Source organism: Epargyreus clarus, unplaced genomic scaffold, assembly GCF_041222505.1.
Source record: "Epargyreus clarus isolate Ecla_fem2 unplaced genomic scaffold, WU_Ecla_fem_2.2 ptg000031l, whole genome shotgun sequence".
NCBI classification, from domain to species: Eukaryota; Metazoa; Arthropoda; class Insecta; order Lepidoptera; family Hesperiidae; genus Epargyreus; species Epargyreus clarus.
The window spans coordinates 4,434,259-4,460,522 of record NW_027332236.1 but is presented as its reverse complement, the minus strand read 5'-3'; the positions used below and the strand labels follow the sequence as shown (position 1 = coordinate 4,460,522).

General features: G+C 33.2%; 1 protein-coding gene across 3 annotated transcripts in view; it reads left to right on the top strand.

Moving 5' to 3' along the window:
• The window catches only part of ci (transcriptional activator cubitus interruptus), a 130,284-nt gene that overhangs the window by 47,470 nt on the left and 56,550 nt on the right, over positions 1-26,264 (top strand). For all 3 annotated transcript variants that reach the window (XM_073089656.1, XM_073089657.1, XM_073089655.1), the window contains one exon: positions 18,578-18,991. In XM_073089656.1, the coding sequence (XP_072945757.1) occupies positions 18,831-18,991 (161 nt within the window). In that variant the 5' untranslated portion in view covers positions 18,578-18,830. The remainder of the gene's footprint in view (positions 1-18,577; positions 18,992-26,264) is intronic.

Genomic DNA, 26,264 nt, shown 5'->3' with positions numbered 1-26,264 from the left:
TAAAAATAAAATTATTCTAAATAAAAGTGCTTGTGAAAGCTAACAACAAAACCGTGGAGTAGAATTCAACAAGTCTTCATAACCTGTTAAAATAACGTGATCCTTAGTACAAGAGGCGGGAACTGAAATAATTTCTGTAACCGACACCTCGATTAAGCATGATACGAATCAACAAATGACTTACGAGTACCATTTCAATTGTGAGGGACTTGTTTGATTGCCAACGAGTGGCTAGTGGCAATTTGAGCGAAGATTTATATTTATTCGTTTCTATGCTATTTATTACATTGAATAGAAAAAATAATAATAAATATGTTTTATACATACATACGTAATATAATTTTTTCTACCATCTGGTTCTGTAGTAGAGGTTTCTAAAATTGTTCCGTAAAGGGTTTTTATACTAGACGGAAAATGATATACATATTTATAATTATATGATAATGATGATTATGTATATCAATATTATTGCTTGCAGTAAAATATGCCGCATAGCTGTTTTAAAGCCTTTATATTAAACTACATTTTAGCGTATTGCCATAATGACTGGTTATTGGATAATATTATTTTTATTATTACAAACGATAACGATATATCGTTGATAGTTATCGCGTATCGCATACCCGATAAATATGAATCTCTATGCGTCTCAGTTTACTCAATATGTGCGTATTTATTTATGTCTGTCTGTCCGTTAGCAGCTGCTCTACTTAACCAATTTGTTAAATGAATAAGTGTCAAAGACAATGATACCATCATTATTTCGAACCAAACTCCATTATCATATCTTTAGATCTTTATATCTGTACTTTTAAGCGTATAATTCTGTTTGTGTTATAAAAATTATAATTTTTCAATTGATAATGTCTCGCCTATAAATATATTTGTATTGAAATAAATAAAAAATATCACATTCAGTTACTATTAATGATTTTAAAAAATATTAAAAAAAAGTCCTCTTTGTCTCGAACTAGAGAATATTGTTAAATGAACCCTTTACAGTTCGACTCCGAAGGTACCACCGATTTTTGTCAAATAACAGCAGGAGCACTACTACATATGTTATGTTTTGAAAGATGTGCTAAGTGAGACATATTTATTTGGGGTGTTGCAGCTTAGTCCTCATGGGCAACAATGCATCTATGGTCAACCTTAGGTAGGACTAATCTTATCTGAGATTGATTACAGTTATCCATGGACGACAGTAGCCTTAGTTATCAGATGGACTGCACGCTTGTTACCTCAATTTAAGAAGGAATATATCCCAGTTATAGGACAGACCCGTGCCCAGCAGTGGGACAAGCTTCACAGAGCCAATGACCCGCACAACCTTAGGCGAGTACATTTTAATAAACCCCAGTATTTATTGTACCATTGTTGTACATTGTTTACGCGATTCGCCACAACTTGCCTGCGTATTTTTAAGTTGCATACATTGTAAAAGTACCAACAGCGAGTTAGTCACGCCCGGCGGCTTTATTGGCATATTCAGTAAATTAAACCACAATGTTTTGTGTACTTATAAGTCGGTTTTTTTGCTTACAGAAATAATTTTAAGCTCCGCTTGCAATGTTGGTGCTGCGTTTTGTTTTAAACAGTTGCTAATGTTTGCCTACTTGGAAGCAAATTGGTATTGAGTTACTTTAGTTACAAAGCTATGGTTAGCTTGTAGCTAAATGTGTCTAAGAAATCAACAGCTTAAATGTATGAATTCAAAATGTATACGATTTCAATTGATTGGAATAAGAGGTATCGCAATGACGAAGAATCAAAAATTAACTTTGTTTTATCAGGGGGTAAATTGAAGCCATAGATTCAAAACAACGTGATGAAAACTAAAGAAAATAATTATTAATATGTACTTGTGAATTTAGTTTGTACATTTTGAAATGTGATGTATCCATATTTAGATAAAATGCAAAAAAAGTTTGTTAATCTTTGGTACCCATTTATACTAACTTCACAAATCATCTAATATATTGCTTCAATATTTTAGTACTTTTATTATTATCTATTATTGGTAGAGTCAATATGGTTGACATTGATAACACGAGTACGTAAACATTGCTAACTCTACTATTGATAGAGTCTCAGCAAATGTCATCTCAACAAACTCTTTTTGACAAGTTTGCAAACAGACTGACAGGATACAAGGATCTGTCTATATTTATCAATTATTTCAAATGTTGAATTTAAGCAATTAAATATTAGATTATACAAAGTTATTTTCTGTGTAAAATCTTCATATTTGATAAAGAGATCCTTGATATAATATATTTTTCTATTTGTGTTAGTAAAATATATTTTTTGTGATATTAGAGACAAGCAGCGTAGCGTTAGAGTAGCGTGTAGCATTATAGGAGTATAGCGTAGTCTAGACATTTTGGTTTCAGTCAAGGGTTTAAATTCTAGGAATGCACCTTGGAATTTTTGATTTGAGGTGCATGCAAAAAAAATATTAAATTATTTCTAATACGCCACTGTCAAAATGACTACTTGAAAACTTATAAAAAATATAAGTCGAACACTTATATGACATGACATACCTAAGTGTAAAATAATAATATTTCGAATTATTTTCAAAACGATACATTTAAATAAATGTACTTACATTCCACGATTTTTGAAATATTTATCATTATTATTACATTACTTGTATAACCAAATTCTGTCAAATCCATTACTTAGTAATTAATATTTGATTTGACATTACATAGTAACACCAAACGCACTAAAATAAGTATAACATGTTACAACAACACCACTCGTAAATATCTACTACTAATATCGGTATGTTATCCGTACATCTATATACACAGTACATACAGACACCAGTAGCCAAACGGGTAGCGACGAACGTGACAGACGTGACCGGGTGATAGTATCTGGTGACAAGTCGGTAAACACTCGTCACGTGGGAATCACATGTTTTATCTGTGGAAATTACTTGGGTGTTTAAATATCTATATATAAATAAATACTGAGATTATTTTTTGTTTGTTTGTATGCGTATGCGATTTATTTTAAGTTTTTAGAGATTTTTTTTTTTTCATTAATTTTAGTCTGTATATTTTTGTATAATTTTAGTTAAAATATGTTATATCTTTGTGTGACAAGTAGCCCGTAAATACTCGTCACGTAGGAATGACATGTCGTTTTATCTGTAGAAATTACATGGCATCTTTAAAGATTAATACTATCATTTTAAACGATATATTTTTATTAAGCAAATAAATTAAAAATTTACCGATAATGATGTGAATTCGAGGTCGAGGACACAATAAAAGGCTTTGTAAAGATAAAAAATAAATAACACTGCGTATATTCTCATGTCCAGCAGTGGGACAGTAATGGGTTCTTGATGATGATATTCACCTATATCTGCACTTGTACATGCTGAAAAGCTGCAACTGAACTTTTACTGCAAAATGCTTAAAGTTTAAATAAAATTGGTGCGACACTACGCATGTTTATTAGCTTTTCTAGTTAATATTTTTTTCTTATAGATGACGGCTTACATTGCTTGAAACACATGGTATTTTTTCATACCTAGATTATTACGTATCTATGTACCATAGGTAATTGCAAAAATAAATAACGTTAATTTTATTCCTCTTACAAACGACGATAACGTTCATAAAATTCATATTTATATAAATTATCCTTTTCCAAAACACCTGTAACATTTTAAGACGGCATTACCTGCCTTAGTACAAACGCAACAAGTTCTAAAATTGTTTGAATATGTGAAACCGACCAATCTTCAATAGAACGTTTTCCATTGAGTAATCCCATAAAATATGAGCCCTTAACATTCCCGGATCGAATTGAACATTTACATAGCCCTTGTGGTAAAAAATGTCAAATTGTTCGTAGAGTAAACGAACTTCGTAACAGAAGGCTTAGGAAGAAATAGAAATGGCATAAATGTCGTGTCTATTCATTTTTTTACAAAACTGCAGTTGAAAATCAGTATATAGTCCTTGATTATTATGTGGTAGCCAGTCATGGACATACTCGTATATGAATTTTAGATAAATTAAAGTCCTACCGGAAGTCGCTCACATTTGAAGACTAATTTGGAACGCCTCGTATAAGTTTAAACATTTAGCTATACATACATTGAATTATTATTTTCTTTGCATAAATCAAATAAACATGTATAAGATATGAACTTAAAAAACTAAAGTGATTAAATATACTTTATTCAGTGGTTTAATACAGGATGTAAAATTTTAACTCGTTTTTTTGTAGTGAATGTCAACATTAAATTAGTTTAGGTCATTTCTATTAGTTACTAGTTCTGTGGCATCGCTAGTTTATCTGTATTCTGGGAAAACGGTGCTCGGGCTACCCGGGCATACAGATCTTGGCTACCTGTTTAAGGCGATGCTTTTGACTTGTGTAACTACTTTTGTATAGCTAGTTTTGGTATTTTAATAATAGATTTAAGAAAAATAATTTGCTGCTTGCTTTACAGTCTGCAGAATTATAATATGAATATTAGAACATATTGAATTTTATTTTTGCTTTTAGCAGCAATGTGTAGTACTGTTGTGTTGTGATTTGAAGGTTTGAAGTTGAGTCATTCTTCGAGACGTTGCATTTCAGTCTTCAGAAGTATCTGAAAGAAGAAGTAGTTGAAAGGTGGTATAGACAGTATGGTTTGACCAAGAAGATATCATCGCCTCACCTTCTCCTTGATGCAAATCCGCGTTTTGATAGAAGGTTGTGGATGGATTAGAGAAGTTGCAATGTATTCGTTATTGCTTTAAGACAGAACTGTTCTTCTATAGAATTGGTTACAGAAGCAAAGCCTTTAAAGTCTTTACCGAGTCGAGTAATGTTTAATCCTTTATCGTGAACAAAAAATAATTTAATTTGGCCCAATAAAGTTTATTCAACAGCATGTCATCTGTGATATACTTTTATAACGCCTTAAGATATTATTTTCGTTAAAAAAATCCTTCGTATATCATAAAACAGCTTATTTAAAAGATTTCTTACTACTTTATTTAAGCTATAAACAAAACTCCGCCTTAAGTACAGTATTGACGACACCGGTATTAGTATGTAACTCGAACCTGTGAAGGTACGTTGCATGATGGACCAGTTACCTACAACATGTTGGTACATAGTGCTGTGTTACATACATTGTTGTATTTAAATATTGTTACCGAGTATTAACGGTAACGTTTAAATACATTATTGGATTATTGGTACCTGTATGGTATATTCGTATTGGTTGCTTGTAAAAAATAATTAGTAAACGAGCTTGCAGTCCTTTTTTTTAAATAATATAGGAGTAGCAGACGAGCATGCAGTCCACCGCAGTAAGTGGCTACTGCCGCTCATTCACATCTGTAATCAACCTCAGACAGGATTAGATATTCCTACCTGAGGTCGGCCCCAGGTGCGCCGCTACCCCTAAGGACTAAACTGGAACGCCTCGATAAAGTACCATAGCCTTTGAACCTATTTAGAATATTAATTTTGCATACAATTTAGTTTTGTGTTGCATTATTTTCCTATTAAATATAACGTTCTACTATACTATCTATAATCCCGTAGGCGTTCAAACCTGCGGTTTAAGTTTCACGGTTAGTTTGTATTGGTTAAAAAAGCGTGTAATGGTTAAGAGCGGAGACCGCAGAACTAAGCACGCGTAGGATAGCGGTTACAGATCGCTTTGGCCGCATCTTTAGAACTAACTATAGTTATTAGTTATTGGTTTCAATTGAACGATCGGCTAGCTAGTTGGCTGGATGTTTTTGTGTTTTATTGGTGACGAATTAGTTAGGATTTTTTTTAAACAGCAGGATTTATATAAAAAAACTCACTGCTAAAAAATATAGCCTTATGTTATTTTCATGATTTAGCGGAATTCATCGGACCTCATATCCGTCAAGCCGTTTAGGTTGCAGGCCATACCAAAAATAAGACACAAGAATACAGTTACCTATATGTTTGGCATACTACCATTTTTAACGAAAGTCTTACTATACTAGTGTACTAAGGTTCTAAGTACCTTCAAATTTCATGTACCTATTTGTTAAGTGTCTAAGTAAAATGGCTATATACGGACGGTTGGAAAAAATAAAGGATCCATTTTCTGCACGCGACCACAGAACTCTAAAAAGCGCTTGCGCCTAATAGGTTACAATTACTTTCCACAACACATAGAACAGTAATTTACACCCTCGATTTGAATAGCTCCCCACAGCATACAAATGTCAACTATTCATTAGAACGCAGTTATTCACATCGAGTTTGCAACTCGATTTATGTATCGGATCGGTAAAACTATGGCCAACGAATTCGAATCGATTCAAAATCCGTTAGGATAGTGAGGTGCGAATATTAATTGACGAAATTAATTCTTTCGGTGAGTTAGGTATTTGGAAAGTACGCGATTAAATTTAAACAAATTCCATAACAGTTTTAACGTTAAAACACAGGGTTGAGTAAAGATTCAGTACGGAATCTATATTATGTATATAAGATTTTCAAATTATTGACCTTATTATGAAAAATAATAAAAATACAACGAATTTCTTCATAGATAATTATTAATAGTGTAATCAATATAGTAATTAACCCTTTCCTAGCGAGTAAACCAAAAATAAAGAAAATACATTTTTTTTATGATTTAATATGGGTAAGGGGTAGTAAAGAAATCGATAATTTTTTTTCAGGTTTTTTTATTATATCTAGGTACTATTTCTATAACCTAGACTCACAAGTATCGTCAGGAACTTAGGGTTACAAAATCAATACTAAAATAGGAACATTGAGTGCCTTTTTTTGGCTCAAATTATTAATTATAAAATTGAAATTATTAAACATTAGCATCGTGGTATTCTGCAAAACAATTCTTTTTCTCATTAATGCACAAAAATATATTGCAGTGTGAACATTTTGAGTGAGGCTTTGACTGCACTTTCTTCATGCTACATACTTCACACCTCCCTCTATTTGGCACAAACGTAGGCCAATGTATGCCGCGATTTCCTAAACGAACGTCTTTCAACGTTGAGAAACCAGCTTTGCGCCTTTTAGATGGCCCAGGGCTAGGCACAGAGTCTCGTGATAACCTTTTCCTCTTGTTATCTTTGATGTCTTTCTTAGACATCAACCCTTGCGCAACGGATCTCCTAAAGTCTTTTACAGATGTTTTTTCCATTATGAGTCCATGATTGATATATGCATTTACAAATGCAATATCTAAAACACCCCAAAACAACCTGTGCCACCATTTTGGGGACTTTCTGTCCACACAGTACAGAGCTCTCAATCTATCTGCTGTATCTACACCCCCCATGTAAGAGTTGTAATCTTTGATAGCCTTTGGACAGGTGATTGTAGATTTAGACCCATTTTTTTCTTTGCGCGATACTGTGTCTTCATCATTGCCATGAAAATTAGAAGCCAAATGTACAATTTTGTTATCCTTCCATTTATAATATGCAATATTCAAATTAGAAAATCTATAATCATATTGGCCACGCTTCAGTTTAGAATCAGCTACCAGATTATTGGGAATGCCCTTACGGTTAGATCTTATAGTTCCACAGGCATAAATTCCTTGGGTTTTTAATTTTTCTAATAAAGCAATGGATGTAAAAAAATTATCGTGATAAATAACTTTATTTTTACCCCATTCTTTTTTTGTCAACTCCAGGACAACTTTTTCTCCTAATGGATAATCAGCAAATTTTGAACTAATTTCTGTATTTTTTCCTTGGTAAATTATAAAGTTTTGGATAAAACCGCGTTGGTCAGCGAGGCACCATAGCTTATACCCTCTTTTTATTGGCTTCATAGGGAGATATTGTTTCAATACTGATCTGCCTTTGAATTTTATCATTGATTCATCGACACTTAACTCTCTGGTTCCATAATAACATTCATGAAATTTTTTATTTAGTGCATCAATGAAAGGTCTGATTTTATACAATTTGTCCTTGCAACTAGAAGGCATTTGCGTGTTATCATTGCAATGAAGATTACTCAAAATTGCTGCAAATCTATCTCTAGGCATAGTTTTACATATTAGGGGGTTATTCAAGTCAGGTGCCGATGAATAATGGTCTGTCCACGAAGGTCGTGTGTTATAGCCCATATAGAAGTTCATTCCAATAAAGGCCAGTAGTTCTTCTTTTTTCAAGTTCAGAGTTTTATCTTTTTGTGTTGCATATAAGTTACTTTGATACACAATATTATCTAGTACATCACTAATCAAGACCACAAAAATATCAGTTGCCGTAGTGCATTCAGCAAAATATTCTTCAACTACCCCTGTGTTTGCAGAATATTCTGGTAAATACGTTTCTATATCACGTTTCTTCCATTTACGATTCGGCTCAATAGTTTTCTTTTTGGATTGTTCATGTATTGGCGTAACAATTCCCTTAGTCAGCTGATCATCTGAAACACTGTTCGCAATAGAATATACAATTACCTCTTGGTCTATATCCGCACTAGGATCTTCTGTCTCATGTTCTGTATTAGATTCAGCTTGGTTGAGCATATATTCTTCTAATGCTGACTCAAAATTTACATCAAAATTGCTAGTTGAGGGTAGCTGTTCTTCGGGAATATTTTCCTCGTCAGACAATTCCACATCTGAAGTTTCAGTACAATCAGGTAGATCTTCCAAAAGTAAGGCTTCTATCAAAGCAGTATTCTTTGAAATATCCATTATAAATATCTGTAATATAAGATATACAAATATCAGAATATATTCGATCTAATGAACAAAGAATCACTCAATGTCACTGACGGTACTTATAAGTCCTTGTACATTTTTATCGTTGTTTTAGCACTAAAATTTAAAATAATAATCGAAAAAGATATCAATAATTTAGTTCAAACTACAATCTAATATAATAATATAAAACAATAACATTTACCTCCTTTGTTCTATTTTTAAATGTTTTCTAAAACAAAAGCAATCCGCAGTTCTCAAATTCGATACAGGTCGAGACTTGAAACTGTCACTTGCAGGCGGTAAATACGCAAAATTGAAATAAATCACTGTGATTGGCTAACGTAATAGTACTTAAATGGATCGTCAGTGTCAAATACGTAATGCGCGATCGTATTGCCGAAATAATAGACGGGGAATCACCCGGTACAAATTGGTACCGTCAGTTAGGAAAGGGTTAAGAAGTAAATGAAATGACGAAATCAGGATAATATAATTATAAAATCGGAAATTTAGTGGCAAAATATTCTAAATATATTACATTATGTCTGAAAATTAAAAGAAGAAGATACTAAGGGTACTGAAACATGAACGCACTAAAGATCTTTCGAGCTATTCATGCGAAGACACATTTATTGGAGCAAGGATAAAGGACTATTCACATACATAAGGCTGAATCAGTTTTTTTCTCACAAATATTGTTTTAATTTGGCAAAGTATAGTGGACGCGAAGTTATAAAAATTTCGTAAACAATGATTATGTAATATAATATTTTTAATAACGAAGAACCATTACCTAACTGTGTAAAATACTTCGTATCATCAGAAACTAAATCATAAAATATAATAGAACTTGTAAGTAACCTCAATTTATGACCAAATCTGTTATTGTCACTTGTAGTATAAAACGTCCTGTTCCGTCATCATTTGTGTGAAATATCCCTTAGAGTACTTTATTTTGGGAACAAATAAATAAAAATGATATAAACGTTTCATCGCGTCTCTGAGGAGGTGAATCGATAAAAATCACTCTCAGAATTGGCTTCCATCCATTTGCAGACAGATTCAGAATTCAAAATACTTGTTTTGTGGACTATTTCTATAATTCTATTTTCGCTATGATACTTGAAGGTTAATTGTTCGTAACATCCTATATAATTAAGGTTAAGTAGTTATAAATTACGTTGCAAATCACTTTCTCCTTAAGCTGTATTAATAATTGAAACAGTCTTATAGACTGCTCTAAAATTTTCGAAATCAGTAGTCCGTGAGAAATTGGTAGCTTCCACCCATTAATATTCATGTTATTATAAAGCCATAAAACTCGATCCTACGTCTATTACAATTCTGTTGTTGTCTATAGAAACAAATAAAAACACCATAAAGTAGCGACCCATTCCAACGCTAATAAATCTATAAAATTACTCCGAATCGGGTATAAAAATAGTTCGTAGACCAATAAATAAATTTCACCTCCAAATTTTATTGTCCGATTTTATATTCGGAGCTGATAGTTTATTCTTTACTTCCTTCAACCGTGTCGAGAATACACTAACCAAATACGGGCAAATCGTCTTCTGGTGTTTCCAAAAATAAATCGACTTAAACTTCAGCTCTATCGTTTAAGTTATAAAGGTTGTAATGAAGGTAAGGGTCAGCAAAGACAACTTGGTGAGCAAGAGGCGTCAAGTCATTAAGTAGTCGACGCCAAAAACCAATAAAAAGTAGAAAACATAAAGTTTTACCGTGAATGAGCGTAGTACGGCCGTCTGTACCGACGTCGTTTCGTAGCACGTACTGTTTAATTTACGCGTGCTATATTATGAATTTTAGATTACGAGTAGAGACGTCAGAAAAATATTGTGTCTAGACTTAGAAATATAATTGCGCATAACATTAGTCTAGAGATATAAATTTCGAGACAATAGCATGTAATGTCGTAGCTAATAAAGTATGAAAATGTTATGTCTAGACACTTTTCTAATAACTATACAAATTAAATCAAAATTTGCATTACTTATAAATTAATTTTATTGAATACTTGGGATCTTTCTGAAATTGATTTTCACAAAATTTCTTCTTTGACAACTGTTATTTTGCTTTGATTATTGCCTTTTATGTTTTATTCTGACATTGGCCAGAATTATGTTGTTGTTCTCTATCAGAAATTTCATATTTTTATTAAGTTTGTCAATTTTATATAATTTACATCAATAAATAAATAAGCGGAAAACGAAAAATAAAGTCAAATAAGAAACTTCCTTTTTAAAATTTAAAGTCATCGATGAATCTAACGATCTTTACTTTCCGTACAAATTCCGTACAAAATATTATCAAAATCAAAATACGCAAATGCACCGAGCCCGCAAATCCATAGCATAGGAACGCTCAGCTGACATACACTGACGAATGGGTGACATAGAAATAGGCAATAACCCCGTTCGCTCCGTGAATAATCCTTGGTAGTACTCCTGACCTGTAAGTCGCGGCTAATCCTTTCATCGTGGGACTTAGCATTCGCGGGGCAGTGCGTGTGGACATCCATAAATTACAATGAGTTTGAACGCCAGCTCGCATCACGTATATGGCCCTTTGAGCGGTGTGGAACCAAAAGAGGTTCGTACGTGCGCGTCCGGCGATACAGGCTTGTTGTCTATTGAAAGATGTACTATGATCACTAGGATGGGGATTTTGCTTATGGTAAGAAATTAGGAATCGATTTTTATGAAAAATAAATAGTAAACCGGTGACATGAACGAGTGCAACACATATAGAATAGACCCTTGAAAAAATGTCGTGTTAGTTCTGAGGAGTAAATTGTAACGCTTTATATGTTTTATCAAGTTTTAGTTATCAAAACTGTAACGTTGATCACTTTATTAGTTGCTACTGAACCTGTCCAATCAAATATTAGCCAATTAATTATATCTTTATCAATATTAACCTTACTATCTATCTATCTATATTCTATCTTTATCAGTACCATTGACCCTACTAATCACGTTACATGTCATGTGATCGAAATCGAAAATTAATTTATCCATGTCTCAATTTCCTTTCATCCTCTTCAGCAATAAACGGAGTTAAAGTGTGATTGTTCTTCGGAATCATCTGATATCTTGATTATGGCTGACTAATAACTGTCATTTTCAGTCAGTCAGTTCAAGTAATCATGTTATGGGGTCAGCTATGTGATTATTGTTTCTTAAAAAAACATCAATACGTGATACAATGAAGGCCGGATTCGGCCTCGATTTATGTGAAATCAATGTATTCAAAGGGATGGTAAAGTCGGTGACGGTCAAAATGCAACCTGCTTAAATTCTTATGATATAGTTTAAATTGGAGAAGAATATTAATCTATACCAGAAAGAATTGGAAGAACGACTATACATGCACTGGTAGACAATCTTAACGCATTGTAAGTACGATTTGTTAAGCTAATAGATCCATTCACCGATTGTAGTGTTCCGGACAGCCGTTTGTGATATTTTAACTATTTATACTTGCATAACAATTATTCTTTTATTTTTGCAGCTGAAGTCTTCTGTTACAATATTGACAAAGTCTTCCTTAATATCTTCATTTCTGGCCTTAAGATCTAAATCTTAAATTATCACATCAATTATTTGCGTTCTATTTAGAAAATTTTTGGTTTATTTAGCGGATTGCGTTCAAGTGAATGAAATAAATAAATAGTAAATGTAAAACATTATTCATGAGTATAACCTCGTTACCCAATAATATAATTAGAGATGTCATCGACGTTTATAACGATGAGTGCTTGAATATCAACAAGCATCGTGACACTATGTACTGGGATGCCGTAACACCATTACTTGGCTTGGCACAGTATTAGCACTTAGCGTATGCTACTCAGAAGGGCTGGTGATTTCTGGCAACGACTTTGCATTTTCGTGAGGAATGAATAATACTGTACTGGTGGTATACTAACGACTTGAACGTGACCTTTTCTTGTAACTATTTTATTTTTATATGTGACATTTCTCAGATCAGATATTTGCAATTAAAATTGTCCTTCGAATTGGTACTTTTAAAAATATTTTAATGGTGTTAAATTCTGTCAAGTTGCGAAGTTTAATACGATTTAACGTAAGATTGTGTCATTTCAATTTTTGTAACTTAAATATGACGAGTCGTTGATTATCTGATTGGATTACATATTAAAATTATCATAATTATTACGGAATTGAAAATACGTTTAAGTATTCCGTATAGTAAATTGGAGTCAAACTTTCATTTCGAACTAATAAACACAGTTGAATTGCGAATGGCTGACACGACATCACCGCGCCCGATGTACGAACGCCTTAAACGCTCTCTAATCAGACAATTCGCGTTCAGAGCGTAGCGCTGCCGAGTAGAGGCCATATCTAATGATGAGTTCATGAGTGTCACTATTGTCCCCGGTGACTTATAGGCAGTGCGCAGGGAATTGATCCGTGAGTGGGCAGCTTAATGGGTGATTATGCCAAACTTTGGTAATGGTACCTCGCGAAACGAATAATTGGCGCTGATTTGTTATTGAATATCAATATAAATAGATCTACTTTGATGTACTATGACTGCGGAGTTATGTGAGGTTATTCATGAAGGTACTTCTGGAGTTATAAATGTTAGAAAATGATTAATTTATAGAGTTGTCTCAGACACAATTATTGCAATGATAGCCATGTCTTCTTTATCTTTAAGCGACTTGGTGATAACGGTTATGTGTCTCGTGATGCTACCTACGGTTATCTTGTCAAGGAAATGAACAAATGCCCTTTGACTCAATGTCTTCATGGTCTACTAAATCTCGTAATAGTTGATAGATTGCTGTTTAAATATTTGATTTAATTCTCTCTTCGTCTCTAATGATTTATATCTTATGCGTGTTTGCCATTACATTATCACCATATCATATCCTTTTCTCATAACGTTACTTATGTGTTTATTGTGTATAATTTCTTATTTGTTTCTCGAATTTCTTCGGTCAGCCCGATATTTTAATAAAATTTAATCTCAATAAAGCATTTCCTGAATGTGCTTTTTAAAAAATTCTTTCTTAATTGTGATAATGTCCCTTAAAATTTATAATTACGAATTCAAAGTTGTAATAATTTCCGCACAATTCCCGCAAAATGTCGAAACCTGCCTTTTTGGGATTGAGTGATTATTGTAATTGTAATCATTTAATTGCATCGCTTCGTTTGAAACCACATTACCACATATCAAACAGTCAATGGGCAGCTAATTTTCCATTCCTTTGACTTGTGGTAATTTATTGTGACTTTACAATAGAAGAGGAAAATTAACTTGTATTCCATCTGACACTAAATTGTCGATGCTGCTGATGGACATGTTAGATGGCTAGAAGTTATAGCTGAAGTATTGATAGCTAAGTTTGAGTTGGAAAGTCTCATATTAAACGAGTCTGTCTTAGTACATTTCATTTACAAAACTTATCCTATAGATAGCAATAGTATTTAGATACATTTATGAAGCCAGAATAATCAAATAATTTTGTTGTTAATCTTTATCTCGATGATAATCTATTTTTAAAATTAATTCGCTTTTTAATTTACTATCCTGAAACGAGACTTCGCAGACAGTCCTATACTTAATTACTAACCATAAAACATAATCTCGTTAAATCTTAATTATCATAAAATAACTTCCAATCCATTCCATTCCGAATCTCTCCCTTAAACGCAATGCAAATGATCTTAAAGACCCGACCAAAAGAAATGTATCGCTGATAAAATTTATGTCATTATCTCAGATAATATTTACGAGCAAAAACAAACACACGGTATATCAGAAGTAACAGTACATTGTTCCGAGAAGGCAGGTTTGTCGACCCGAAATGGCATGGAGGTGTTATTAATAAAAAATCAATTGTTAAATCTAGAATAACCTCAATAAGAGGCCCGCAACACCAAAAGTCGGGTGGAGTTTCTGAGAAGGCAGAACAATTCGACAGCTAAAAAATAACTAAATAGCAATTAAGGGCCGTATTAAGAGAGCCGGCTGGCATGCGCCTGCGCATTGCAGCACTCATTTCGGGGTTAGGGATGGGAAAGTTTATTAATTGCATGTCGATGACGTTTAGCGACTGAAATTTATCTTTGTATATAGGCTATTCTATGGATTACATTTTAATTCATGTTATTTATGACTAACTGTATTTTTTCAGTAATGGTTTTAGAAAGCTCTTGTTAACAAACTTTATATAAACTTTATTTATACAAAATTGAGACACTACACAAAGTATACATTATAACGTACAGGAGAATTTATCTGGATATGAAATCTTTACAAGCGCAAAATTTTGAAATCAGCATTTTGCAGTTTGATTTTTTTTCGCTAGAAATCAATAATAGTGCTTATATTAATACGCGTGCTTTATCTCTCTACGCGAATTGGTCCTTTAAGCCGGATGCGTGGAACTTTTAAATTCAGGACCCCAATACATTTTAAGATGAAATAAAGCTTATGCATCCTACTTTCGTAACATCTGAACTTCTAATTTTAGTTCTGGTAAAAGGTTACAAGTCTCGTATTATGTAAATAGCTGGCACGGTGACAGAACTTTATGCAAATACGGGACAAGTGTGTGAATCTGGTGGCAGGTTGTTTCCAAACTAATGCATGTATTAGGAATCTATCTGGTCGGGGATAGAACTCGGTACCCTCATCAGACCAGTATGGTTGCCACGTAGGTCGTCAAGTTTTCTTCTATTGTGTTTTAATTATAGTAGTCATGCTTATTAGTCAAATAGTAAAAAATAAGCAAAAGTCATGCTTATTTTTTACTATTTGGAGCTGTTTATTAGATGTCAATAGCTACAGATTATTTAACGTGTGACCAAATTAACGTCACTTTATTGTCATATACAACAATCAATTAGATCGTATGCGACACAGCTAGAACCAGAGTAGAGTTGCTTGAATTTCTTAAAACTTATTGGTTCGAATACTCAAAACTTTAATTGAAATTGTATCCAAATACGTTGAACGATATACGAAACTATATTATTTAACTGGTGATTTAGGGCTCAAAAATCGTTTGACACCTGCAATTGTGAAAAACAATGCTGCCCGCTAATCGAATGCATTCAGAAATCGTTTCGTTTCTGAATGGTCGATAAAATCCGTCATTCGAACCGCGCCAACTCCGCCGCAAACATCGTAAATCTCATTCAAAGGGTGTACAATGATATCATACGTGAAAAGACGTACTTGTAGCTCATGTTTATAATATATGTATTTTTATGGTATTTCAATTAATTACAGTACAATTTGTTTGTTGAATGTATTGGGTACGTTGGTTGAATTGTTCTGCTTCTATTAAATAATATATAGTAACTAATAAATACTAGTTTTAAAGTGTTATACGATATTACCAAACATGACATGGCCATTTTAATTAACCTTATTATTTTTATATTATTATTAGTGTAAAAGTCCTGTGTTAGAGAGAGAGATAAAAATATGTTAGGATTTTGATTTAGATAAGATGATTGTAATTAGACTTAGTAACGACGTATGGGGTTCATAGTGCAAAGAGATGGATCTATTGTATCATGCTATTATGCTTTTAAACTTCAATGTCGGACCATTTTTGCGTGATCATAAAACGTTGCCCAGTACCGTTTTTCATTCTATTATTAAAAATACAGCATCGATATCGATATTTTACAGGTAATTAGTTACACGACTATACGCTATGACCTTATCGAGGGGACACTGCTCGCTCACGTCTGAAACAATCACATCTTCATTAATTACGAAAAGAATTTTTCTTATAGCATTACTTTAAATGGTAGTGTAAGGTACAGCAGCAAGCGGGACTTTAAAAACGTAAACAAAAACCCGTCGAATTCAAATGGTACCCATTTAGGCAGAAAATACAAAGAACTCTTTAATCTTGGTATGATTTCATAATTTGAAGCCCATTTTATAAGAGAATATAATTGCGTTTTTATCTTTTACTCGGAAGCGTTTATCTTTTACTTTTATTGTTATTGTTATGTGTAATGTAATTTAGTAATTCTATATTTTTGGCATATAAAAATTTTATGCCCTCTAATGAAATCAAGATTACGGAAAAGAATTTTTAATTATTTTTTTTGGTGAATTTTACGCGTTTCTTATTATGCATCGTCTAAATCAAGTATAATAGGCGTTGACCAGCTTATGCGTTCACTGGCACCATACCCTTATATTAATGTACTGTTTATTTAACGCTTAACCGCGATTCTGACGAGTTCTCAGATTCAACTGTAATTATGCACTTTCATTGTTTTTGCAATGCAACTACATTGTAATTAAGTATTGAATTTGTAATCATTCCTGTTTATTTATTTGCAATTATTATGGTATCCTGTGTGACAACATTTTGACGTATTTTCGCGAACTCATTAACTTAGTTTGTTAAACTTTCACGTAATCTTTACAATATAGTTTGTGTCACCACAATTGTGATGCGTCCAACGACATCTTATATCTTGAAATCCGTCACGACGTTTGAGCTTCAGCATGCCAAAGTGTGAGACATAATACTTACATACAAACATATAATAAAAAAACTTAACCCTCCTCAAAAATATGTGTAAAAACTTTATTTACAAGTATCGTTCAGAAATTCGATCATGACCGAACAAATACAAATTACAAAAAATCCGTTTCAGTTAACGCCATCAATCGCGCCACGTCCTAACCAGTTCTGTTGCTCATTTGTCGCGCGATTTTTTGTCGTCTCATTTGTCGCGCGACTTTTTGTCGAGTGAACTTGTCGGATACAAGTAATTAAGACTCATTCTCACGTACGCGCAATTTTTGGCCGCTTCAAGTAAACAAATTTTCAAGTTGACCCGTGAAATTTATATATATCTTTGTCCCCAAAAAGTACCTTAAAAGTTTTTACATTATTGTAAAAATATTTAAAGTTAACTCTGTATTACCATGGCAAGTTATAACAGGTATAATAACTTACAAATTTTTAATATTTTGTATCTATAAACTTTAAGTAAACTTCTCTAGTAACTTCTAGTAAGTTTTGAATTTAAGAAATAATTTTGTATGTTTATGTCATTTTGTTACGAGAACACTTAAAACTTTTATATTCTTGTTAACATTTTAACGGCACAAAATTATATATACTGGAAGAATATAGAGAGAGATGTCAGATCATTGTCAGGTCTAACAGGTTACACGTTTAACATTACCTTTCAGCTACTTAAAGGACATGTTAAATATGTACTATAACTAGATCGTAATAAGCATAATTGTTTTACTTATAGTATTCCAGATATAATAATACGGAATTAGTTCTAGCCAATTTGCAGTAGTCTAAGAGTTGTTCAGATGATTTGAAGACTTATAATGGAAACTGACATCAATATAAAGCTAATACATCAGTCAAATATACAAAATATAATACGAATAAACATTAATTATCACGCTAAAGAAGATAAAGGAATATTACAAACTACTAATTATGTGATTCAATTACTTAAGCTTATTGTTACCCACAAGTCAGTTTATGTTTAAATAATACTATTCTTTTTACCAAATAGAAAAACATACTTTTATTCTAATGCACTACTAAGGTATTCATATGCCAATCGATTGGAACAAGTTTTTCATCTGAAGCACCTTTATAATGCAAACTTGAGGATAACTCGTTTCGTTCACTCGTAAAAATGAAGACATAATGGAGGCGATTGAAGTAACAACAGACAGGCACGCAAACTTAACACACATGCATTAACTTGCTTTTTTTATCAGCACAAAAACCACAAACTTACATTAGCTACCGAATTTTACCGAATGTAATTAACGATAACCATCTCTTTGTTCCAGGCGAAAAGGAAATATGAGGCGTTTTAAAATTGACACGGACCTTTCTGAAGATGCGAACGGACTTGTTCTGTAAGAAGATGACAATGAAGAAAAAAATGGAAATAAGACTAGAACAGACTTGACGATCGAATTGGTGCTTAAAGTTAAAGAAATCGATGGTTGTGATTCGTGAACAGACTTTGATAGATTGTTTTGAACTGATTGTGATAGTGTAGACAGACTAGATGATGTTATAGTGATAGGACTCTGAATAATGCCTGATCGGGAGTCGGTAGGCGGTCCTGGGACTACAGGCAGCGGTGGTTTCTTGCCACTACAGTTCCCCTCGGCTTTCGCCGCGTTCCATGCGGCCACTCCCCCGGGAGCTCCCGCCACAGCCATGCATCACGCCACGCACTACCATCATCATGCCCAGTAAGTACCACATCAATTAATTTAAAAAAAAATGTATTGGGATTTCATATACGATGGTAGCTGAAATTGTTGAATGTCGTTCTGGATTAGATATTGGATAGAAAACGACGGTTTCATTGTATAAAATTTTGGTGGGGTAAGGAAAAGTTAATGAAATTAAGTCTTTTAACTTCGTCCTTGCGAGTAACATTTTACTTATTACTTTTGGTAGCACGTTTTATATTTTTTGTTCTTATATATGGACTGCAAAAGCCACTTAACATAAGTAGCGTATGTTAGTTCTAATAATAATAATGCATTAGCTACCATAGTCGTTTACTTATATCAATCTTGTATCAGCTTGATTGAATCCATCGTTTTATTATAAGATATTTTTTGCTTCTAATAGAGGTTTAAAAGCAGTATGTAAAAAGATATCACCTATATCTTGCTTAACTAAAGTAATCAAGCAGCAACAGATGCTTTTGATAAATAACGTCGTTAACAATATCTTTCGCTCTCTGTCTTATCAAGTCCATATATTATTTTGACGTAGTACTTCGTTCATTACACAAAGCAATAAATTTGGAATATTGTATGCAAATAGGTTCACTGATAACATGAACGAGATAATTATCGCAATTCACAAACTGACGGCATGAATGCAATAAACAGCTACTTGTTTGTACACGTTTATATTATCTTTAGTTAATTATTTCCTCTATAAAATATTAATAGCCAGTCTCGCGACTTCATGAGCCTTTATATTTTTTTCTTGTTTAGCGATACATTTGTCAGCCTCCATGATGTTCCCTTCGATAATAAAATAGTGTACGATAACAGTTTCTTTTACTGATATTATTTCTATTTTAATCAATATTTTATTGTTTAAATTATGTTAGAAACTGTTTTGATCTGATAAAATCTGAATTGCAATTACAGATGTATAATTAAACAGACCTAGGATTGATTTTGAGTTAATTTCATCGAACAGCTTCAAAGTGAAAAATTTGAGTTACATTTTGTATTAATTATTTTATCTTTTAATAAAACGTACGAAGACACGGACAAAGATACTATAACAATATATTAATAAATAGACACACATTTCCTATTACTATATTGCAGTTATTGAGCTATTTTTTGCCGAACGCTTAGTGCCTTGGAACACTCCGCATCATAATCTAAAAGGATTATAATCGAATGGGCTTAGTGCTTTCATATCGAATGAATCCATCTACATACGTAATTTTATTATGATTCCCTTGCAAGGCAAGTGTCCTTTAGTATTACGATCGTTTCGTGTTCTCCACTCGTTCCGAAACGCCAGGTCCGTTTATTGGACTAGTCCATAAAATAGAGTGGTTCATTAAGCATTTGCGAGAACGCCGCGAGACCTTTTTATTGCATAACATGTGCTACCTCTTTATGCGTCTATAATATTTCAACACTAACTTTGTCGAACAATTTCAATTAAAAACCACCTTTTTGTTCGCAATTATAATCGCATTAATTTCTTGTACATTTTTCAATAATGGTATGTGTCATTTCGTTAATGTGTATGTGGCATGAATTTTATATTTCATTATTATACTTGACTTGCTCGTTGATTAATATAATTATTTTTATAATTAAAAACATTAAAGCGATAATTATAATATATGGTTATAATAGTAACAACAATATGTCGCGGTGTATAGGTAAAGGGTCGTAAAATCACCAGTGAAGGTGCTACTTAGTCATAATTTATTGCAACGAACAAGGTATCCCAAAAAACATTAATCTCATCTAAATGACCGCGACGACTGAAAATCGATTTTGAATCAATGAGCCACTAACAAATGATGAACAGGAAGTCATCAAAGGGATTGAGACGTTTACAATGTTGGGACGTTAATAAAAGCAGGACGTTTCAACGAATGAGTGTCCGCTCAGTACGTGATGTATGGCGACCAGGGTTGCGGCCCACTGAGATGATTAATACTTGCCTTTAGCTTACCTTCACGTGGCACAGAATTTAAATTTTAAAATGTAAATTTACTAAGTTTAAATTTAACACGCTAATGGATATGATGCTGTAACAGCTGTCTAATGAAATTGCGATATTTTACGCTCCGTTACATTGTTTTAGTGTCAGTATAATCTTTCGAAAGTGAGAAATTTGATACATTAGAGGATTAAAACAATAATTTCTTAACTTTACTAACAACAACTTAGTCTTGCTAGGATTCTTGTACGAACATATTTTTTAGTTTCTAATGACTTGTTTTGAAGGGTTAAATCCGAAGATTCCCAAGTCAGTAGATCCATTTTCTTCGGTTTGCGAACGATTCCGTCGCCGGATGCCGGGGGCCGAGTGAGCCCATTAACGACATCTCCTCGGTGCCTCATTTAACCCGCTGCTGCGATAATTGCCACCACGTGTTTATTTCCAAGCGTTCTAATTATACCACGCACAATGGGTTGGACACGATTGGTTATTTTGGCTCCGTTCGTTCCGTCAAAGTCAATTTTGTCCGGCCACAAAAGAGGTGTTGCGAGTCCGCTGTCGTTTGATTCATTAACTGGAAACCTTTGAACTGATGGATCGGTATCGCGTGCCACTTCGCCTATTAATTCTGCCACGGGCTTTTTAGTTGCGCTTCAGTTGATACTTTGTTCTTGGCGGCAGCTGTTTTGCATACTAATCTTGTTGTCTCAGTGATGTCATTGTTGTATTTATACTGAATGGATTTAGTTTGTTTCGTGTTTTGGAGTGTACCATATTTGTTTGGAAATTGAAATCAATCACAACTTCAGGAAGTGCTGACAATATTGATGTCATGGGAGCTACTATTACGCACACGATTTTGACACTTATAATGCATACTTACGTATTTAGATTCGCAAAAGCCTACTTTCGATGTACACAGAGTTTCAGTTTTTTTTCTCATATGCACTACAAACTTAGTCATATGTTTAATACGAAGTACGTTGCATATTTCACAAGAGCATATACAGGAACGACCCCAAAACATACTTTCCGGGAACTTAGCTTGAATTAGGTTATTCTTTGTCATCTTTCAAGAAATGGTCTAACACATGTGTCCTCACAATGCCTGTACCATAAAGTACCATTCTCTCGCCCGCATCCATCGCGGTCTCATTGTGACTACGTCCTGTCTTCACAAATCATCGGATGGGAAAAAAACGTATTATTGGATGTAAAGACAAAAGCATCACCATGATTGGTCGACGTGTGTGGCTTCCTATTATAGTACATGAAGTGTCGGCGACAATTAGGCGATAACGTTATCACGCGCCGAATCCACTTTGATTCAAATTGTGTGAATGAAGTCTAATTATTAGCACAGTTGGTAATATCATACGAAATATGTAATTCTTGTAATATTATTAAACAGTAAACATAAATATTCAAGTCAATATAACTGTGAATTACCTTATTCATAATAAAACTACTATTAACAAATATAAGGTCGAAATACATGTGTTTAAAATGTTGATTTTTAACACGTGTAAAATAAAATTTAAATACTTTAAAATTCTTTAAATAATTGTAGACGTTGATAGACGATAAAATGATATTATTCCGTGATAGATGATTATTGAAATCATTTATACGTTTGTTGCTTACATAGGAGCCATAGCGTAATATATTCTGATTGGACTTATTGATAAGTTCTTCCTGCCATCATTTCCTGTTTTTAGAAGGATTGTTTCAAAGGCCGTGTTATTCTGTATCCACTGTCTTCGCATATTATCTTTACATTTATCAATAAATGATCATCAATCTGCCAATTACAATACTAATATAATAATTATAATTTTAATATGTTTGTGGTCATCATCATAATTTCACTATTTATATTCCTGACAGCCTCGTGTTGGTTGTTTGTAAATGTTGTATATTTAATTAAAATCATTTGTTACATAATATTTGTTAGGTATACCTATATGTTTTGAAACAAGATTTCTTTATTAGTCTGATGTAGTACTTTCCCGAGCTCTTAGAGTATGAAATATATGCTTTAGGTTTAAAACAAGAGTATAAGGGATCTGAACTTTAATGCAAGATCATTTGAAGAAACTTCCATGTTACCAATAGTCTTAATTTATAAGTAAGGGTTACACAAATATTGTTACAACACTAAACAAGTCCCCGGGCATAATTCCAAACTGCCCCATTTTGAAAAAAAAAGGTGCAACTCCCAAGAAATTGTCACAAACTCAACTTGACAAGCCACATGTATTGACCGCTCCAAAAAAAAAAAAAGACTCCAATCGGTCAATCGTCCCCATAAAGGAGTTCCGGTCGTAAATTGGTCATTCCCGGCATCCGGCTCCACAGAGCCGCTATTGTCATAACCGTCCGGGAATAGACTCCAGGAATAGACGGGACTATGAAAACGATCACTCATGTACGGGACGAAGGGCACTATCAAGCGCATAAGGTTAACAAGCGAACTAATACCTACAACTAGTACTGTTATGATACTATATTCGTCCAGAAATTTCCGAGAATAAATAATGAGTTGATTTGAAACGCATAAACCATTTATTCCTTTGGTTTGGTTCGATTCCATATTAAAATTCCAAATATTAAAATAACAGAAATAGGCCCAAATTTCGCGGAATTCCTGAGATTAAATTATATTTTTTCAATAATTATTAATTTCTTAAGGAGTAATAATCAGTAATGCTGATAAAACATGAACAAAAGTCGCAATTTAATGATTTACAACACAGTAAAACCTGTATTAAGAGAACAGATAAACAGCTGAAAGATATTGCAAGTTCATAGACAAAGAAAATGCTGTGTATAAAACACCACATGAGTACAGGTATGAAGAACGAACCTAACAAGCTTTACCTGAGACGGAAGTGCACGTAAATTCTAAGCTTGCGAAGATCTCGCACTAAGTCATGACTAAGCGCGATAATTCCACTTATTTAGCGCCATCCGAGAGTATTTACAGAAATATCTTTCTGAGTAGAGTCATTTTCTGAAGACACTTACGTTACTGCTTTGTAAGTTCCGCGAATTCCTTGCTTTGATTTTTTACTTTGCAAATTATGTTCGTTATTTTTATTTCTATCTCTTGCTCTAACGGTATATTTACTACTATGTAGTCTTCACATGGTACCATATGTTCCGTAATTTTGTTTGCTCTAATTATACTTAGATATATTTTTTCTGTCATTTATATGATATGACATAGGTTATATAAATTTATGATACAGTCGATTTTCTTTCATAACTTGCATTCTTAATTGAGTTAATAATTAATAAAGCAACGTTAATAAATGTATTATTATCATACGTTTATTGAGGACAGCATTATATTTATTAATATTAACGAAAAATTAATTAAACAATCTATAAATAAATCTTAATCACATTGCAACACCTACTTCGCATTTTTTTTAATATTTTTGCTTGAAATCTTCTAGATTAATTAAAATATCTATTACCGAACATTGAAGTCATTATGTGTTTCCTAAAAATAGTGCCATTCATCATTTAAAGCGAAAATAAGCGTTAGAAAAAACAATGAATATGAAGTTGTTTGTTTTGAAAACAATTCTAGCGCCAATATAGATTTAGGTTAATTTGGGTTAATCACACATATTTCATCGCGTTATGCCATCTCCCACTTAGTTTCTCTTAAAATAACCCACGTCTTTGGTAACTCATATGTCAATTTATTACGAAATTTTAAATCTACGGAGTTTGAATTACTGGTTCTTTTGAATCATCTTTTATCTTCATTACTTTTGTATTTTTTGTTTGATTTTTAAACTAAATATTATATACGTTTTTCGAAGGATTTGCACGGTTAAGTGTCCGTTACTCATTAACTCATTATTATCCCATTTCTGTGCAAAGATCTCCTCCTAAATTTGAGAAGCGTCTATTATAGGTTCGAATTGGTGGACAGCTTTGTGATTTTTTTTAAATCTCTCAGCCATATTCGCATGCTCTTAACGATGTATTCCTTCATCGTCTAAGCATTTTACTTAATTTCCAAAATGCACGTATCAACGAAAAATCAGAACGTATCTAGGATTTAATCCTTGTACCTTGTACACGAGATTCCCAATCCCGTCCATTCGGATATCCCAAGAATCCTTAACTACATATTAATCCCACCACAAGCTCGCGCTCGCGTTCGTGTCAAGCTCAACCGTGAAACAGTTGAAATCGGATCTTTAGCTCATTTTTAATCCCTCATAATCACACACCAAGTATTATCTTATAGGAACTTGTTGGATATAAAAAGAGTACCAAGAGGCGATAACTAGTTGTTTATTATTCTGAGAAGTTTATTCTGAGAAGATTTGTGTCCAACAGTGTGACAGTAAAGGGTTAACGATGATGATAGTTAGGAAGTTGCAACTGCAAAATTTCCTTTCAATTACTAAATATTATTAAACAGCCCAAAAGTGTGCGTTTCTTTATCGTTTTAGTATTTTCAAGCAGGCGGTTTATGTAGAAAATTGTCCGTAGAGTTTAATATGAAATTTAAATTTCCTCTTCATCGCATATCGCACTCAATACGACAAGTGTATAAAAAAGCGAGCAGGGTCATGCAACATCGCATGCGTCCGCGCACAGTAGCCGAGTATCGTCCGAATGCGCAGAAACCAGTCCACTCTCTCATTAAATCCGTAGGTGCGTGTAAAACTTAAGGCTTAATAGGATAACAAAAGCTAAGGGACTTATCGGTTCGCTAATGCCGATTTTTGTATGTTTTGTTGGTTTGAATATAATTTATATTTCGCTATAGCTTCAAGGAATTCATCTCTAGCAAGAGGTATGGGTTGGTATGTTTTGTAAATGTCCGATTTTGTTAGAACATGTGGTAATTATAGGGTACTTAATAATAACAATGAGAGACTTATACTCGGACACAGATAACTCATTACACTAATAGACCAACTTTGTCTAAAACTTACACACAAACAAGCGCGCACACAAAATATAATATCAACAAACAAGCACAAAAACACACCATCACACTAGCACACACCCATTATGGTGGAGATTTCTTTTTTATTTCTAAGGGGGAATCTTCAAGAGTTATACAGTAGGCACTCTTCCACAGGTTCTGTAAGACTCTTAGCTACGAAAGGGAGTCTTCTGCGCTACGTGAAGAATTCTATTAGGCTCTCTTTGATAAGCTAATTATGTGTAAAATTAAATCACTTACAATGTCCAAGCGCAACAAAGAATAACCCTAAGATTTACAAAAAAAAACAATTGTAAAAATCACGGTACCTACTTAAGGGTATA